Source organism: Oncorhynchus gorbuscha, linkage group LG10, assembly GCF_021184085.1.
Source record: "Oncorhynchus gorbuscha isolate QuinsamMale2020 ecotype Even-year linkage group LG10, OgorEven_v1.0, whole genome shotgun sequence".
Taxonomy (NCBI): domain Eukaryota; kingdom Metazoa; phylum Chordata; class Actinopteri; order Salmoniformes; family Salmonidae; genus Oncorhynchus; species Oncorhynchus gorbuscha.
This window is the reverse complement of record NC_060182.1, coordinates 97,064,560-97,082,204: the sequence shown is the minus strand read 5'-3', so window position 1 is coordinate 97,082,204 and position 17,645 is coordinate 97,064,560. Positions and strand designations below refer to the sequence as shown.

General features: G+C 44.0%; 1 protein-coding gene and 1 gene segment (V, D, J or C); both read right to left on the bottom strand.

The window, feature by feature from the left end:
* Positions 1-401: 401 nt before the first annotated feature.
* On the bottom strand, positions 402-13,300 carry LOC124047005. Its single transcript, XM_046367750.1, has 3 exons — positions 13,168-13,300; positions 12,761-13,066; positions 402-763 (listed from the first exon to the last, which is right to left on the bottom strand). The coding sequence occupies exons 1-3, from the start codon at positions 13,214-13,216 to the stop codon at positions 402-404; spliced, it is 717 nt and encodes a 238-aa protein (XP_046223706.1). The 5' UTR covers positions 13,217-13,300.
* Positions 13,301-14,902: 1,602 nt separating this feature from the next.
* Positions 14,903-15,576, bottom strand: LOC124047004. The segment is given in 2 exon segments: positions 14,903-15,261; positions 15,452-15,576. Coding segments are annotated over 2 exon segments (408 nt in total).
* Positions 15,577-17,645: the final 2,069 nt, after the last annotated feature.

The window sequence follows — 17,645 nt, the reverse complement described above, 5'->3', positions numbered from 1 at the left end:
CATTAGAACAACTAGAGTTAGAGGTCCCCTACAGTATGTGATGAGACCATCAGACATTAGAAGAACTATAGTTAGAGGTCCCCTACAGTATGTGATGAGACCATCAGACATTAGAAGAACTATAGTTAGAGGTCCCCCTACAGTATGTGATGAGACCATCAGACATTAGAAGAACTATAGTTAGAGGTCCCCTACAGTATGTGATGAGACCATCAGACATTAGAAGAACTATAGTTAGAGGTCCCCCTACAGTATGTGATGAGACCATCAGACATTAGAACAACTAGAGTTAGAGGTCCCCCTACAGTATGTGATGAGACCATCAGACATTAGAAGAACTAGAGTTAGAGGTCCCCCTACAGTATGTGATGAGACCATCTCTTTACATGTTATATTACATCCTATTGAAATACTGGGGGTTTTGTGCAGCTGTACTTGTTGTCTGTATCACTGTGTTGACTCACAGCACAGAAGTACATTCCACTGTCTCCTGTCTCCAACTTCTTCACTGTGAAAGATCCACTCTCAGCTACAGCCTTTCTGGCTGAGAATTTGTCTTTACTGAATTCCCCTGAATAGTCAGGTTGAGAACTGGGAGTAATGAAGACGACTTGCTTCATTCCCTCTCCTGGAAGCTGTCTGTACCAGTACATCTGGAAGTAGCCAGATCCCTTAGTATGACTGCAGTTCATCAGAGCATCACTTTCTTTGGGTTCCCAGAGTATGGTGGGTGTCTGAGTGACTTCACTCCCCTCAACAAGACCTGTAAGGACACAGTGAGAATGAAATCAATAGAGTTAGGTACAGTTAGACCTGAATACATCAAGACTAAGGTGAAGTGAACATACACTTGGAAACATCAATATCTATGACTAGAGAAGTCCTTCATTGTAAATAAGAATTTTGTTCTTAACTTTCCTGGTTAAATAAATGAAACATTATGAAACTGTACCTGCAGCACAGAGCAGTGAGACAGTAACAGAGAAGAGCAATGTGAACATGTTTGATCACGTTATATGTGAGAGTGCTGGAAAGAGTCTGGTATCAATGTATATAAAACAAGAGGAGTGTCACATAGATGAATAGATGACAATCAGTAGACCACGGCAGGTTCCACCATATTCAACATGTCAGTGAAGTGGGAGGACCTGATGATCTGAATACATCATGCTAATTAGTGGTTCAGACTGTAGAGACATTCACATTATTAAAGTTAGAGGTCCCCCTACAGTCCATGATGAGACCATCAGCTCTTTACATATTATATTCTATCCTATAGAGCTCACCAGCTTGTAGTCCTAAAACACTGAAATGAGTCAGCATTTTCTACCTCTGGTTTGTTGACCATTGCTATGGGAGAAATGAAGGGGGGAAATAATGGGGTTTTGGGATATAAGGTCTGAAGTTGACACAGGCTTTGGAGATCTTATACGTTTTGGTCTGTATAATAACTTCACATTTTTTCCCCTCAAAAATGAATAATCTTTGAAATGCCATAGTTTCAGATTGGAGTCTAGCTGTTATTTGGATTTTGGCCACCAGATGGCAGTTGTGTGTGTGCAAAGTTTCAGACTGATCCAGTGAAGAATTACATTACTGCACAATATTTTGTATCAAGTATGTCAGGAGTTTGACCGAATGTGCCATTTCAATGTGCCATTGATACATTTTCAAGTACATAACTATAGAGATCATAGAACAATTATATGGTAATAACAACTGTAAGTTTACATTTTTTCCCCAGAAATGTCGTACATGATGGGATCATTAGCTTATACACATTCACAGATCTAGATGGCCGGATGGGGTGGGAGTGGAGCCAGAGACAGCAGTGGGGTGAAACTGTCGAACATAAAACTGGATTTTATCAAACAAAACTATTCTATATTTTATCTCTGGGACCCTCAGGATGACACATCAGAGCTAGATCACTGAATGTAAGTACATTATTTACGTCCAGAGGTGAATGTATCAAACCAATTCCCGTGATGAAAGTGTTTTGTTGTTGTGGACTCTCCTCAAACAATAGCATGGTATTTTTTCACTCTAATAGCTGCTGTTAATTGGACACTGTGGTTAGATTAACAATAATTTAAGCTTTCTGCCAATATAAGACATGTTTATGTCCCGGAAAGTTGGCTGTCGTATACAACATCATTCTAGTCACAGTCGAGCACGATAGCAAAAACCGTGTCATGTTTGGGGCAAATCCAATAATCCACATTACTGAGTACAACTCTCCATATTTTCAAGCATAGTGGTGGCTGCATCATGTTATGGGTATGATTGTAATCATTAAGGACTGGGGAGTTTTTCAGGATAAAAATAAACGGTGTGGAGCTAAGCACTCGCTGTCATGTATTATATTGTCATGTCTTGTCCCTGTGCTTTCTCTTCTCTTCGTTTCCCCCTGCTGGTCTTATTAGGTTTCTTTCTCTCTCTCTATTCCTCTCTCTCTCTATCGTTCCGTTCCTGCTCCCAGCTGTTCCTCATTCTCCTAACGACCTCGTTTACTCTTTCACACCTGTCCCCTATTTTGCCCTCTGATTAAGTCTCTATTTCTCTCTCTGTTTCTGCTTCTGTCCTTGTCGGATTCTTGTTTGCTGTTAGCTTTGCTTTTGTTCCGTCCAGTTGTATTCTGTCTCGTCATCAGATACTACGTGTGAACAGGTGTCTCTATCCTCTACGGCCCGTGCCTACCCGAAGGGACCTGCAGTCTGTTGCCGCTAGTCCTGCAACTCTCCTCAACAACTAGAAGGGGGACTCTCCTGTTAAACTAGAGGATTTGTGTTTTCCCTGTTTGGACATTAAAAGACTCTGTTTCCGTTATATCGCTTTTGGGTCCTCACTCACCTGCATAACAGAAGAATCCGACCAAGAATGGAACCAGCGATTTCGGATTCTCTCCACTCAGCCGTCGAGTTCCAGGGAGCGATGCTAGGCAGACACGAACAGGAATTGTCTGCTGCTCGACATGCCGTTGAGACCCTGGCCGCCCAAGTCTCCGGCCTCTCGGAGGATATTCACAATCTCCGCCTCGATCCACTGGTTACCTCCTGGGCTTCCGGGTCTCCGGAGCCCAGAATTAATAACCCACCGTGTTACTCTGGGGATCCCACTGAATGTCGCTCGTTCCTTATCCAGTGTGATATTGTGTTCTCTCTCCAGCCCAACACGTACTCCAGGGGTACTGCTCGTATCGCCTACGTCATATTTCTCCTTACTGGACGGGCTCGTGAGTGGGGCACGGCTATCTGGGAGGCAAGGGCTGAGTGTACTAACCAGTATCAGAACTTTAAGGAGGAGATGATACGGGTTTTTGATCGTTCAGTTTTTGGTAAAGAAGCTTCCTGGGCCCTGTCTTCCCTATGTCAAGGTAATCGATCCATAACGGATTACTCTATAGAGTTTCGCACTCTTGCTGCCTCCAGTGACTGGAACGAGCCGCCGTTGCTCGCTCGTTTTCTGGAGGGTCTCCACGCTGAGGTTAAGGATGAGATTCTCTCCCGGGAGGTTCCTTCCAGCATGGATTCTTTGATTGAACTCACCATTCGCATAGAACGACGGGTAGATCTTCGTCACCGAGCTCATGGAAGAGAGCTCGCGTTAACAGTGTCCCCCCTCTCCGCATCTCTACCATCTCCCCCCACTGGCTCAGGTGTTGAGCCCATGCAGCTGTAGGGTATTCGCATCTCGACTAAGGAGAGGGAACGGAGAATCACCAACCGCCTCTGTCTCTATTGCGGTTCCGCTGGTCATTTTGTCATTTCATGTCCAGTAAAAGGCCAGAGCTCATCAGTAAGCGGAGGGCTACTGGCGAGCGCTACTACTCTGGTCTCTCCGTCAAGTTCCTGTACTACCTTGTTGGTCCATCTACGCTGGACCGGTTCGGCAGCTTCCTGCAGTGCATTAATAGACTCTGGGGCGGAGGGCTGTTTTATGGACGAAGCCTGGGCTCGGGAACATGACATTCCTCTCAGGCAGTTAGGGGAGCCCACGGCTATGTTCGCCTTGGATGGTAGTCCTCTCCCCAGGATTCAGCGTGAAACGCTACCTTTAACCCTCACTGTCTCTGGTAATCATAGTGAAACCATTTATTTTTTGATTTTCTGTTCACCTTTTACACCTGTTGTTTTGGGCCATCCCTGGCTAGTGTGTCATAATCCTTCTATTAATTGGTCTAGTAATTCTATCCTATCCTGGAACGTTTCTTGTCATGTGAAATGTTTAATGTCTGCTATCCCTCCTGTTTCTTCTGCCCCCTCTTCACAGGAGGAGCCTGGTGATTTGACAGGGGTGCCGGAGGAATATCATGATCTACGCACGGTCTTCAGTCGGTCCAGGGCCACCTCCCTTCCTCCTCACCGGTCGTATGACTGTAGTATTGATCTCCTTCCGGGGACCACTCCCCCCCGGGGTAGACTATACTCTCTGTCGGCTCCCGAACGTAAGGCTCTCGAAGATTATCTGTCTGTTGCTCTCGACGCCGGTACCGTAGTACCTTCTTCCTCTCCCGCCGGAGCGGGGTTTTTTTTTGTTAAGAAAAAGGACGGTACCCTGCGCCCCTGCGTGGATTATCGAGGGTTGAATGACATAACGGTTAAGAATCGTTATCCGCTTCCCCTTATGTCGTCAGCCTTCGAGATTCTGCAGGGAGCCAGGTTCTTTACTAAGTTGGACCTTCGTAGCGCATCAGGGAGGGGGACGAGTGGAAAACGGCGTTTAACACTCCGTTAGGGCATTTTGAATACCGGGTTCTGCCGTTCGGTCTCGCTAATGCTCCAGCTGTCTTTCAGGCATTAGTTAATGATGTACTGAGTGACATGCTGAACATCTTTGTTTTTGTTTACCTTGACGAGATCCTGATTTTTTCACCGTCACTCCAGATTCATGTTCAGCACGTTCGACGTGTCCTCCAGCGCCTTTTAGAGAATTGTCTTTACGTGAAGGCTGAGAAGTGCGCTTTTCATGTCTCCGTCCATCACTTTTCTCGGTTCTGTTATTTCCGCTGAAGGCATTCAGATGGATCCCGCTAGGGTCCATGCTGTCAGCGATTGGCCCGTTCCTAAGTCACGTGTCGAACTGCAGCGCTTTCTCGGTTTTGCGAATTTCTATCGGCGTTTCATTCGTAACTTCGGTCGAGTGGCAGCTCCTCTCACAGCCCTTACTTCTGTCAAGACGTGCTTTAAGTGGTCCGTTTCCTCCCAGGGAGCTTTTGATCTCCTCAAGAAGCGTTTAACATCTGCTCCTATCCTTGTTACACCTGACGTCACTAAACAGTTCATTGTCGAGGTAGACGCGTCAGAGGTGGGCGTGGGAGCCATTCTGTCCCAGCGCTCCCATTCTGACGATAAGGTCCACCCTTGCGCGTATTTTTCTCATCGCCTGTCGCCGTCGGAACGTAACTATGATGTGGCTAACCGCGAACTGCTCGCCATCCGCTTAACCCTAGGCGAATGGCGGCAGTGGTTGGAGGGGGGCGACCGTTCCTTTTGTCGTTTGGACTGACCATAAGAACCTTGAGTACATCCGTTCTGCCAAACGACTTAATGCGCGTCAGGCTCGTTGGGCGCTGTATTTCACTCATTTCGAGTTCGTTATTTCTTATCGTCCGGGCACAAGGAACACCAAGCCTGATGCTTTATCCCGTCTCTTCAGTTCTTCAGTAGCCTCCACCGACCCCGAGGGGAGATTCCGTGAGGGGCGTGTTGTCGGGTTGACTGTCTGGGGAATTGAGAGGCAGGTTAAGCAAGCACTCACTCACACTCCTTCTCCGCGCGCTTGTCCTAGGAACCTTCTTTTCGTTCCCGTTCCTACTCGTCTGGCCGTTCTTCAGTGGGCTCACTCTGCCAAGTCAGCTGGCCACCTCGGCGTTCGGGGTACGCTTGCTTCTTTTCGCCAGCGTTTTTGGTGGCACACTCAGGAGCGTGATACGCGTCGTTTCGTGGCTGCTTGTTCGGACTGCGCGCAGACTGAGTCTGGTAACTCTCTTCCTGCTTCTGCTCCTGGCCTTGCTGTGTCTAAATCTGTCCCCAGCCACCGCATCTCTCCTGCCCTTGCTGTGTCTCAGTCTGTCCCCTGCCACCGCATCTTTCCTGCCCTTGCTGTGTCTCAGTCTGTCCCCAGCCACCGCATCTCTCCTGGTCCTGCTCCTGCACTTGCTGTGTCTCAGTCTGTCCACAGCCACCGCCTCTCTCCTGTTCCTGGTCTTAGCCTTGCTGTGTCTCGGTCTGTCCCTAGTTGTTACTCTCCTGGCCTGTTTGGTCCTGATTGCTCAAACTCTTACAGTTCTCTACCCGTGTCTCATTTTTATAATAGTAATTGCACTAGATTCCCTCTTCATCGTTTCCCGTTACGGTCCTGAGGAGAGGAGTTGGGTTCCATCTCGGGACGTGCTGGACCGTTCGCTGATCGATGATTTCCTCCGTTGCCGCCAGGTTTCCTCCTCGAGTGCGCCAGGAGGCACTCGGTGAGTGGGGGGGTACTGTCATGTCAAAACTGTTCGCTGCCCTGGCCCCCCAATGGTGGAACAAACTCCCTCACGACGCCAGGACAGCGGAGTCAATCACCACCTTCCGGAGACACCTGAAACCCCACCTCTTTAAGGAATACCTAGGATAGGTTAAGTAATCCCTCTCACCCCACCCCCCCTAAGTTTTAGATGCACTATTGTTAAGTGACTGTCCCACTGGATGTCATAAGGTGAATGCACCAATTTGTAAGTCGCTCTGGATAAGAGCGTCTGCTAAATGACTTAAATGTAATGTAAATGTAAATATTGTCATGTCTTGTCCCTGTGCTTTCTCTTCTCTTCGTTTCCCCCTGCTGGTCTTATTAGGTTTCTTTCTCTCTCTCTATTCCTCTCTCTCTCTATCGTTCCGTTCCTGCTCCCAGCTGTTCCTCATTCTCCTAACGACCTCGTTTACTCTTTCACACCTGTCCCCTATTTTGCCCTCTGATTAAGTCTCTATTTCTCTCTCTGTTTCTGCTTCTGTCCTTGTCGGATTCTTGTTTGCTGTTAGCTTTGCTTTTGTTCCGTCCAGTTGTATTCTGTCTCGTCATCAGATACTACGTGTGAGCAGGTGTCTCTATCCGCTACGGCCCGCGCCTACCCGAAGGGACCTGCAGTCTGTTGCTGCTAGTCCTGCAACTCTCCTCAACAACTAGAAGGGGGACTCTCCTGTTAAACTAGAGGATTTGTGTTTTCCCTGTTTGGACTTCCCCTGTAATGATTGAGGATTTATGTTTTCCTGTTTGACTTTAAAAGACTCGTTATATCGCTTTTGGGTCCTCACTCACCTGCATAACACTCGCAAAATCTTAGAGGAAAATCTGGTTCAGTCTTCTTTTCACCAGACACTGGGAGCTGAAACGTACCTTTCAGCAGTACAGTAACCTAAAACACAAGGCCAGATCTACACTGGAACGTATCTTTCAGCAGTACAGTAACCTAAAACACAAGACCAAATCTACACTGAAACGTATCTTTCAGCAGTACAGTAACCTAAAACACAAGGCCAGATCTACACTGGAACGTACCTTTCAGCAGTACAGTAACCTAAAACACAAGGCCAGATCTACACTGAAACGTACCTTTCAGCAGTACAGTAACCTAAAACACAAGGCCAGATCTACACTGGAACGTATCTTTCAGCAGTAGTTTGTAAATCCCCAATAAATGACTGGGAGATTATATATGGAGTGTGCGACTCAGGGGTGTTGATACTTATGTAAATGTGATATTTCTGTATGTCATTTTCAATGCATTTGCAAACATTTCTAAAAACATGTTTTCACATTGTCATTAAGGGGTAATGTGGAAGAAGTCAAGGGGTATGAATACTTTCTGAAGGCACTGTAGCTTTAACGGTCAGTTCTATGGCATACATAACCATATCATCTGCATACAGATTAATATGAAGGGATTTAATACAAAGACCAATATTATTAATATGAACAGTAAAGAGAAATGGTCCCAAGGCTGAGCCCTGTGGTACACCTAATATCCAGGAAACTAGACTCAACACCATCAGAACGCACACATTATGTCCTGTCTGTCAGATAGCTCTTAAACCATTTGCAAGACTTATTGTCCAGGCCCATTTCAGACAGTTTTTGAATGAGTAGGGAATGGTCAATGGCGTTGAATGCCTTGGAAAAGTCTATTTTCCCGAAAGTATATAATGTCACATATTACGTATGGCTAGGATGTGGGGATTGATCTCGGGCTGATTCCGGTGAGAGTAATCTGGCCCAAATGTATTACTTGGGGCTCGTGCATTTCATTATTTTTTCCCCATATTTTCTCATTGTCTCTGTGATCAAAAAATACAATCAACATTTCAATTAAATTCTTTAAGAGTCCTGTGTAGTATTTTAGTATTTTGATACGTTTGAGCAAGGCAATTGATAAACATTAAGAACGTTTTGGAGTGAGCCTCCCTAGTGGGGCAGCGGTCTAAAACATCTGCTATCAGTCTATAGGTTTACCCCATCATGGGAGATATATGGGAGATATATCAGAGCAGCTTCACCTGCTGATACCACAGTATGGTGTTGTAGCTGGGGAGAGTGTGTTCCACCTGCTGATACCACAGTATGGTGTTGTAGCTGGGGAGAGTGTGTTCCACCTGCTGATACCACAGTATGGTGTTGTAGCTGGGGAGAGTGTGTTCTACCTGCTGATACCACAGTATGGTGTTCCACATTCATGATGAACATTCAAAAGGACATGGATCTTCAACTCTCAGACTCCTTACTACACACCATAGTTTACTGTGGTATTGTGTCTGGTGAGTCCACATGGATTAGTTGAGCTGTAACTCCACCTACAGGAAAGACATGATATCATACCATACTGTATCATGGTCTCCTGTATATCAGAGGGAACCTCCCCTTTCTATTAGACCAGCTGGTGAGTGTTTTGGCATTGAATCAGAGTCAGATACAGTGTGACGTTAATACAGGTGTGATTAGTCTACAGTACACCAGGGAGGAGGTTTTTGTAGAGCAGAGAGGGAGATCTGATGCACTGTGTAAACTAGCAGCACAGTAATACACAGCACTGCTATTTGGAGTTAGTTGTTTGATGGTTAAGGTGCTGGTACCACCTGCATTAGCATCTCCTTCTATATCAAATCCAGCCTCAGGATATCCATCTTTCCCAAACAGGTATCCTAAATACACTAATTCTCTGTAGTTGGACAGCTTGTACCAGAGGATACGATTATAGCCTGATATACTATGTGAACACTCCATCTTAGCCGACTTTCCCTGTTTCTTGTACAGGGATGCAGGACTCTGGTGTACCTGGTTACTGAGATAAGAAACTGTAGAGAGAGAGACAGAGACAGAGACAGAGAGAGAGAGAGAGAGAGAGAGAGAGAGAGAGAGAGAGAGAGAGAGAGAGAGAGAGAGAGAGAGAGAGAGAGAGAGACAGAGGTGAAACATCAAAACAATGAAACAAGGATATTAGTAGTTGATTAATACAGTGATCTGAATACCTGCAGCCCAGGCTGTGTAACCCATGGTGATGGAGATAAGAATTCTGATCATGTTGACTCACTGTTAAGGAGACAGAAAGAATGAGAAAGACAAACCACTCCACATGAATTAGAGGTGGCTTCTCATCAACTCATCTCAGTGATCTTATAGAGGGATGCTGCCTCCTTATGAGAACATCTAAACCATCAGAGACCTGAGATGAACCCTGCAGGAGGAGTCTATGTGGGACAGGAAGCAGGGTTTAGTAGAGCAGAGAGGGAGATCTGATGCACTGATATCTGGAGTTAGTTGATTGATGGTTAAAGGAAATATTCACCCACCCATCTAATATCTCCTCCCAAGTCCAGAAGTCCATTGATTGCTGCTCCTCACGATTAACAGGTCTGACTCCTGCCTCTGCCACTCTCTCCCTGAGCCCTCCCCAATACATTTTTGGGGCTGACTTTCGGGTTTCTTTCTGCGCCGCCGTGTCTTTCTCTTCGACTCCATTCTCCTATAGCCCTCTTCGCACTGCTCCAGCGAATCCCAGGCGGGCTCCGGCACTCTCTCTGGGTCGACCACCCACCTGTCTATTTCATCCCACGTCGTATACTCCATACTTCTGCTGTCCATAACGTCCTCCCTTCGCTGCTCCTGCTGTCGCTGCCTGTAACCACGCCACTCGGTCCGTGTGGGGTGGGTGATTCTGTAACGGCGTTCGTTTGTCAAAAGAGAGTCGGACCGAAATGCAGCGTGGTGGTTACTCATGTCTTTAATGAATGATCGCGATACATGAAATAACTATACAAATACAAAAACAACAAACGGAATGTAAAAACCTAATACAGCGTGTCTGGTGAACAACTACACAGAGACAGGAACAATCACCCACGAAATACACAGTGAAACCCCGGCTACCTAAATATGGTTTCCAATCAGAGACAACGAGAAATCACCTGACTCTGATTGAGAACCGCCTCAGGCAGCCAAGCCTATACTAGACACACCCCTAATCAACCACAATCCCAATGCCTACAAAAACCCCAATAAGACAACAACATAAACCCATGTCACACCCTGGCCTGAACAAATAATAAAGAAGACACAAAATACTAAGACCAAGGCGAGACAATGCAACAATGCATTAAAATAATACTGCAAACAACGTGGCAAAGCAATGACCTTTTTGTCCTGATTACAAAATGTTATGTTTTGGGCAAATCCTATATAACACATTACTGAGTACCACTCGGCATGTTTTCAAGTGTAGTTGTAACGCCGTTCTTCTGTTGAATGAAGAGAGTCAGACCGAAATGCAGCGTGTAGGTTACTCATGACTTTAATGAATGAAAACGGTACATGAAATAACTGAAATACGAAAACAACAAACGAAACGTGAAACTAATTACAGCCTATCTGGTGACTACTACACAGAGACAGGTACAAACACCCACAAAATACAAAGCGAACTCAGGCTACCTAAATACGGTTCCCAATCAGAGACAACGTTAAGCACCTGACTCCAATTGAGAATCGCCTCAGGCAGCCAAGCCTATACAACACCCCTAATTAGCCGCGATCCCAAATACTACAAACCCCAATACGAAAAACAACATATAAACCCATGTCACACCCTGGCCTACCCAAACATATAACAAAAACACAAAATACAATGACCAAGGCGTGACAGTAGTGATGGCTGCATCATGTTATGGGTATGTTTGTAATCGTTAAGGATTGGGGAGTTAAAAAATAAGAACAGACAAAAGCCTAGAGGAAAACCTGGTTCAGTCTGCTTTCTACCAGACACTGGGATATCAATTCACCGTTCAGCAGGACAATAACCTAAAACATAAGGCCAAATCTACACTGCAGTTGACTATCAAGAAGACAGTGAATGTTCCAGATGGGCTTACAGTGTTGACTTAAATCTAATTGAAAATCTATGACAGAATTATGGGACTGAAAAGATTAAATTATTAAACTGCAAAATAATTTACAGTTGAAGTCGGAAGTTTAATAAATTGTGAAAAACAGAGTTTAAATGTATTTGGCTAAGGTATTGGTAAACTACAAGGTAGTGTAAAAACTGTCTTTTAACAATCCAATACATAATACACTGCCACTTTTGTTTTCTAACCCCTTTATGTTCTTGTTGGATCTAATTTAAATAGCTAGCGTTTCAATGGCCATAATAAATCGATATGGAGACAATGGACAGCCTTGTTGTACTCCTCTTAAAAACTCAATACTTTCTGAAAGTTAACCATTATTTCCTATTTTACACTTGGGGTTGCTGTAACCCAAGAGATTCACCGAAATTAAAATAATCCAGGCATTTACTGTTGAAGTCAGTAGTTTACATACACATTAGCCAAATACATTTAAACTCAGTTTTTCACAATTCCTGACATTTAATCCTAGTAAAAATTCCCTGTCTTAGGTCAGTTATGATCACCACTTTATTTTAAGAATGTGAAATGTCAGAATAATAGTAGAGATAATTAATTATTTCAGCTTTTGTTTCTTTCATCACATTCCCAGTAGGTCAGAAGTTTACATACACTCAATTAGTATTTCGTAGCATTGCTTTTAAATTGTTTACCCTTTGTCAAACGTTTTGGCTAGCCTTCCACAAGCGTCCCACAATACACACTCAACCATTTTCCCCCACACAACCATAGGCTCACATTCTCAACAGTCCTAAATCTTAGTCTGTTTATACATTCTGACTAGGAGGTTAGTAACCTTAAAATCATTGAAACAACTGTTTTTTTTATGATTTTGTCACTTTTTTCTAAACTTTGAATATAATAAAGTACATTTGTAAATTGGTCTGTTTTTGTGCTTGTTTGCTGTGGGATTTTATAACTTTTATATATCTGTTTATGACAGATTAAACAAGCTCATGAATGATCAAAATGACAGCTCCATCAGGATAGTTATCAATTCTCTCTCTGCATCCCAAGTCGAACCCTATTCCCTATTTAGTACCCTGCGTCTGACCAGGGACCCTATGCAGCCCCTTTTACAGCTCAGTGTGGAGAACCACTGCCTCCTTGGTGGAGAAGTGAGGAAGTGCTGCAGCTAAACTATCTAAACTAGCCACTTATAACAGCATCATTACCATCTGTCTGATATCTAATGGTTCATAGCAAAGTGTTGTTGAAGTGGTTGAAGACAGGTGCAGGTGTATAGAGACATAGTCAGTATTATATGAGAGGATCAGAGAGGGTTTTGTAGAGGAGAGAGGGTATAGTGAAACACTGTGCTTCACTAGCAGCACAGAAATACACTGCACTGTCTTCAGCTTCTGTCACTTTGGGAAAATGTAGATACACCATTTTATTAGCTGCAGCATCTCCACTGACATCAAAACGCCCTTTAAAGGAATCTTCCACCGTTGGACTGGTGTATCTCACATACCCAATGAGTTTCAGACCAGTGTTTTGGGCTGACTGTTGGTACCACAGTACCGTGTAGTAATTTGAATCAGTGTGGCTGCAGGTGAGATTAACTTTGTCTTCAGGTCCTTTTAGTATTGCAGTAGGAGTCTGGTGAACTTTGTCTGTTTGTGACAGCCCTGTGGATGAAAACAGACCATATGAAAGATACAGTATTACTCAGCATATTGACAGCAATATATTTCAGTAGTAAATCTATCTTTCATGAGGGATTTAGTACCTGTCACCCATAGTGGTAGAGTTGCTACATGTATGAGAAGCTTGATCATGTTGATGGTTCTGGAGAGAAGAGTCACATGGACAAGGAGAAAGGGTTTTCAGATAGTCAGAGATGTCATGTCATCTAGTGGGAGTGTCAAATGTATAACAGTATCCCAAATGGCACCCTATTCCCTATATAGTTCACTATTTTAGACCAGAGCCCATAGGGGGGAGAGGAGAACAAGTCAATAGAGAAGGGGAGCTGAACTGAGCTGCCGGAGGGGAAGGAAATGACATCACTTTGACGTCAGAACTTGTGTTGATATTCAAGCAGATCCCTTGTTCACCTACAGGTCTCCTGTTCAACTTAAAGGTGTATTGTGGAACATACCGGTATCTACATCATTAAAGGATTTGTCTTTTTATATAGATAGAAATGGAGTCATGGAATTTGACATTGTAACATTGCATAATGTATGTTAATGAGTGGTGACTCTAAACTGTAAATACTGGTATACTGTACCAGGACAGATATCACCTTATGCCATCATCCATCTGTGTTTATTCATTGGCCCTGAGTCCAAGTCAAACCTCAGATGCAGGTGTTCTGAGCCGTGGTCTAATATTACCATCAGACAGGGTTTTAGTAGAGAACAGGAGGAAGTCTACATCACTGTGTTGGCTGGCTGCACAGTAATAAACTGCACTGTGTTCAGTTCCTCTCAGACTCACTAGATGAAGATAAGCCTCTTTCCCACCATCTCCACTCACATTGAAGTGCTTTTCAAATGATTTCTCCATGGTTATTAACTTGTAATTTGCATAACCAATGAGTTTCATAGCAGTGTCTCCTGCTGACTGTTTGTACCATAGTATCACGTAGTAGTTAGGGATCGTATGGCTGCAGGTGAGTTGAACGTCTCCTCCAGGACCTTCTGTTAGTGCCACAGGCCTCTGATGAACCATGCTACTAAACAACTGCCCTGTGGACAGAGAGAGAAAGGAGAGGAGAGAGGAGAGGGAGAGAGAGAAGAGGGGAGAGAAGGAGAGAGAGAGAGGAGAGAGGTAGAGAACGGATATTTTATTCAGTTTGATGACATTCGTAGTATCGTTAGACTTCTCATCGTAAGTGATTTAATACCTGTCACCCAGAGTGGTAGAGCTGCCAGGTGAATCAGAACTCTGAACATCATGATGAAGAAAAAGATAATGATGAAGATGATGAATATGCTGAGGAACACAATGATGATGTGATATGAGTGTCTCCTGGATGAAGCTCTGAGGTGAAAGGAGATTGGCTGTTGTAGTAGCATGTTTCCTTCAGGGTGGTGGATAGTGACAGTGTTAGAGGGAGTGTCAGGAAGCCTGTACTGTAAAGCTTGCTCATAGGACCTCACTGTGAACATGACTGATTACATGATCATGACAATGAACCCATCTGTTAGAGGAAATTGTAGTTAAGATGATTAATTATGTATACATCAGACATTAGAAGAACTAGAGTTAGAGGTCCCCTACAGTATGTGATGAGACCATCAGACATTAGAAGAACTAGAGTTAGAGGTCCCCCTACAGTATGTGATGAGACCATCAGACATTAGAACAACTAGAGTTAGAGGTCCCCTATAGTATGTGATGAGACCATCAGACATTAGAAGAACTATAGTTAGATGTCCCCTACAGTATGTGATGAGACCATCAGACATTAGAAGAACTAGAGTTAGAGGCCATCTCTTTACATGTTATATTACATCCTATTGAAATACTGGGGGTTTTGTGCAGCTGTACTTGTTGTCTGTATCACTGTGTTCACTCACAGCACAGAAGTACATTCCACTGTCTCCTGTCTCCAACTTCTTCACTGTGAAAGATCCACTCTCAGCTACAGCCTTAACAGTTAGATATTTGTCTTTACTGAAGTCTCCATATTCTGGATCGCTATAAGTACTTGTGTAAACTACCTGCTTCATTCCCTCTCCTGGAAGCTGTCTGTACCAGTACATCTGGTAGTAGCTAGATCCCTTAGTGTGACTGCAGTTCATCTGAGCATCACTTTCTTTGAGTTCCCAGAGTATGGTGGGTGTCTGAGTGACTTCACTCCCCTCAACAAGACCTGTAAGGACACAGTGAGAATGAAATCAATAGAGTTAGGTACAGTTAGACCTGAATACATCAAGACTCAGGTGAAGTGAACATATGCTTGGAAACATCAATATCAATAACTAGAGAAATCCTTCATTGTAAATAAGAATTTTGTTCTTTAACTTTCCTGGTTAAATAAATGAAACATTATGAAACTGTACCTGCAGCACAGAGCAGTGAGACAGTAACAGAGAAGAGCAATGTGAACATGTTTGATCACGTTATATGTGAGAGTGCTGGAAAGAGTCTGGTATCAATGTATATAAAACAAGAGGAGTGTCACATAGATGAATAGATGACAATCAGTAGACCACGGCAGGTTCCACCATATTCAACATGTCAGTGAAGTGGGAGGGACTGATGATCTGAATACATCATGCTAATTAGTGGTTCAGACTGTAGAGACATTCACATTATTAAAGTTAGAGGTCCCCTACAGTCCATGATGAGACCATCAGCTCTTTACATATTATATTCTATCCTATAGAGCTCACCAGCTTGTAGTCCTAAAACACTGAAATGAGTCAGCATTTTCTACCTCTGGTTTGTTGACCATTGCTATGGGAGAAATGAAGGGGGGAAATAATGGGGTTTTGGGATATAAGGTCTGAAGTTGACACAGGCTTTGGAGATCTTATACGTTTTGGTCTGTATAATAACTTCACATTTTTTCCCCTCAAAAATGAATAATCTTTGAAATGCCATAGTTTCAGATTGGAGTCTAGCTGTTATTTGATTTTGGCCACCAGATGGCAGTTGTGTGTGTGCAAAGTTTCAGACTGATCCAGTGAAGAATTACATTACTGCACAATATTTTGTATCAAGTCTGTCAGGAGTTTGACCGAATGTGCCATTTCAATGTGCCATTGATACATTTTCAAGTACATAACTATAGAGATCATAGAACAATTATATGGTAATAACAACTGTAAGTTTACATTTTTTCCCCAGAAATGTCGTACATGATGGGATCATTAGCTTATACACATTCACAGATCTAGATGGCCGGATGGGGTGGGAGTGGAGCCAGAGACAGCAGTGGGGTGAAACTGTCGAACATAAAACTGGATTTTATCAAACAAAACTATTCTATATTTTATCTCTGGGACCCTCAGGATGACACATCAGAGCTAGATCACTGAATGTAAGTACATTATTTACGTCCAGAGGTGAATGTATCAAACCAATTCCCGTGATGAAAGTGTTTTGTTGTTGTGGACTCTCCTCAAACAATAGCATGGTATTTTTTCACTCTATAGCTGCTGTTAATTGGACACTGTGGTTAGATTAACAATAATTTAAGCTTTCTGCCAATATAAGACATGTTTATGTCCCGGAAAGTTGGCTGTCGTATACAACATCATTCTAGTCACAGTCGAGCACGATAGCAAAAACCGTGTCATGTTTGGGGCAAATCCAATAATCCACATTACTGAGTACAACTCTCCATATTTTCAAGCATAGTGGTGGCTGCATCATGTTATGGGTATGATTGTAATCATTAAGGACTGGGGAGTTTTTCAGGATAAAAATAAACGGTGTGGAGCTAAGCACTCGCTGTCATGTATTATATTGTCATGTCTTGTCCCTGTGCTTTCTCTTCTCTTCGTTTCCCCCTGCTGGTCTTATTAGGTTTCTTTCTCTCTCTCTATTCCTCTCTCTCTCTATCGTTCCGTTCCTGCTCCCAGCTGTTCCTCATTCTCCTAACGACCTCGTTTACTCTTTCACACCTGTCCCCTATTTTGCCCTCTGATTAAGTCTCTATTTCTCTCTCTGTTTCTGCTTCTGTCCTTGTCGGATTCTTGTTTGCTGTTAGCTTTGCTTTTGTTCCGTCCAGTTGTATTCTGTCTCGTCATCAGATACTACGTGTGAGCAGGTGTCTCTATCCTCTACGGCCCGCGCCTACCCGAAGGGACCTGCAGTCTGTTGCCGCTAGCCCTGCAACTCTCCTCAACAACTAGAAGGGGGACTCTCCTGTTAAACTAGAGGATTTGTGTTTTCCCTGTTTGGACATTAAAAGACTCTGTTTCCGTTATATCGCTTTTGGGTCCTCACTCACCTGCATAACAGAAGAATCCGACCAAGAATGGACCCAGCGATTTCGGATTCTCTCCACTCAGCCGTCGAGTTCCAGGGAGCGATGCTAGGCAGACACGAACAGGAATTGTCTGCTGCTCGACATGCCGTTGAGACCCTGGCCGCCCAAGTCTCCGGCCTCTCGGAGGATATTCACAATCTCCGCCTCGATCCACTGGTTACCTCCTGGGCTTCCGGGTCTCCGGAGCCCAGAATTAATAACCCACCGTGTTACTCTGGGGATCCCACTGAATGTCGCTCGTTCCTTACCCAGTGTGA

Bases quoted from the DNA above. Each gene is read 5' to 3' on its own strand.
- LOC124047005 (XM_046367750.1), bottom strand. From the start codon at position 13,216: ATGATCAAGCTTCTCATACATGTAGCAACTCTACCACTATGGGTGACA. The intron at 13,067-13,167 runs GTACTAAATCCC...TTTCATCCACAG, and splicing joins TCTACCACTATGGGTGACAG to GGCTGTCACAAACAGACAAA. The intron at 764-12,760 runs GTGAAGCACAGT...GTGTCCTTACAG, and splicing joins AGTGTATTTCTGTGCTGCTA to GTCTTGTTGAGGGGAGTGAA.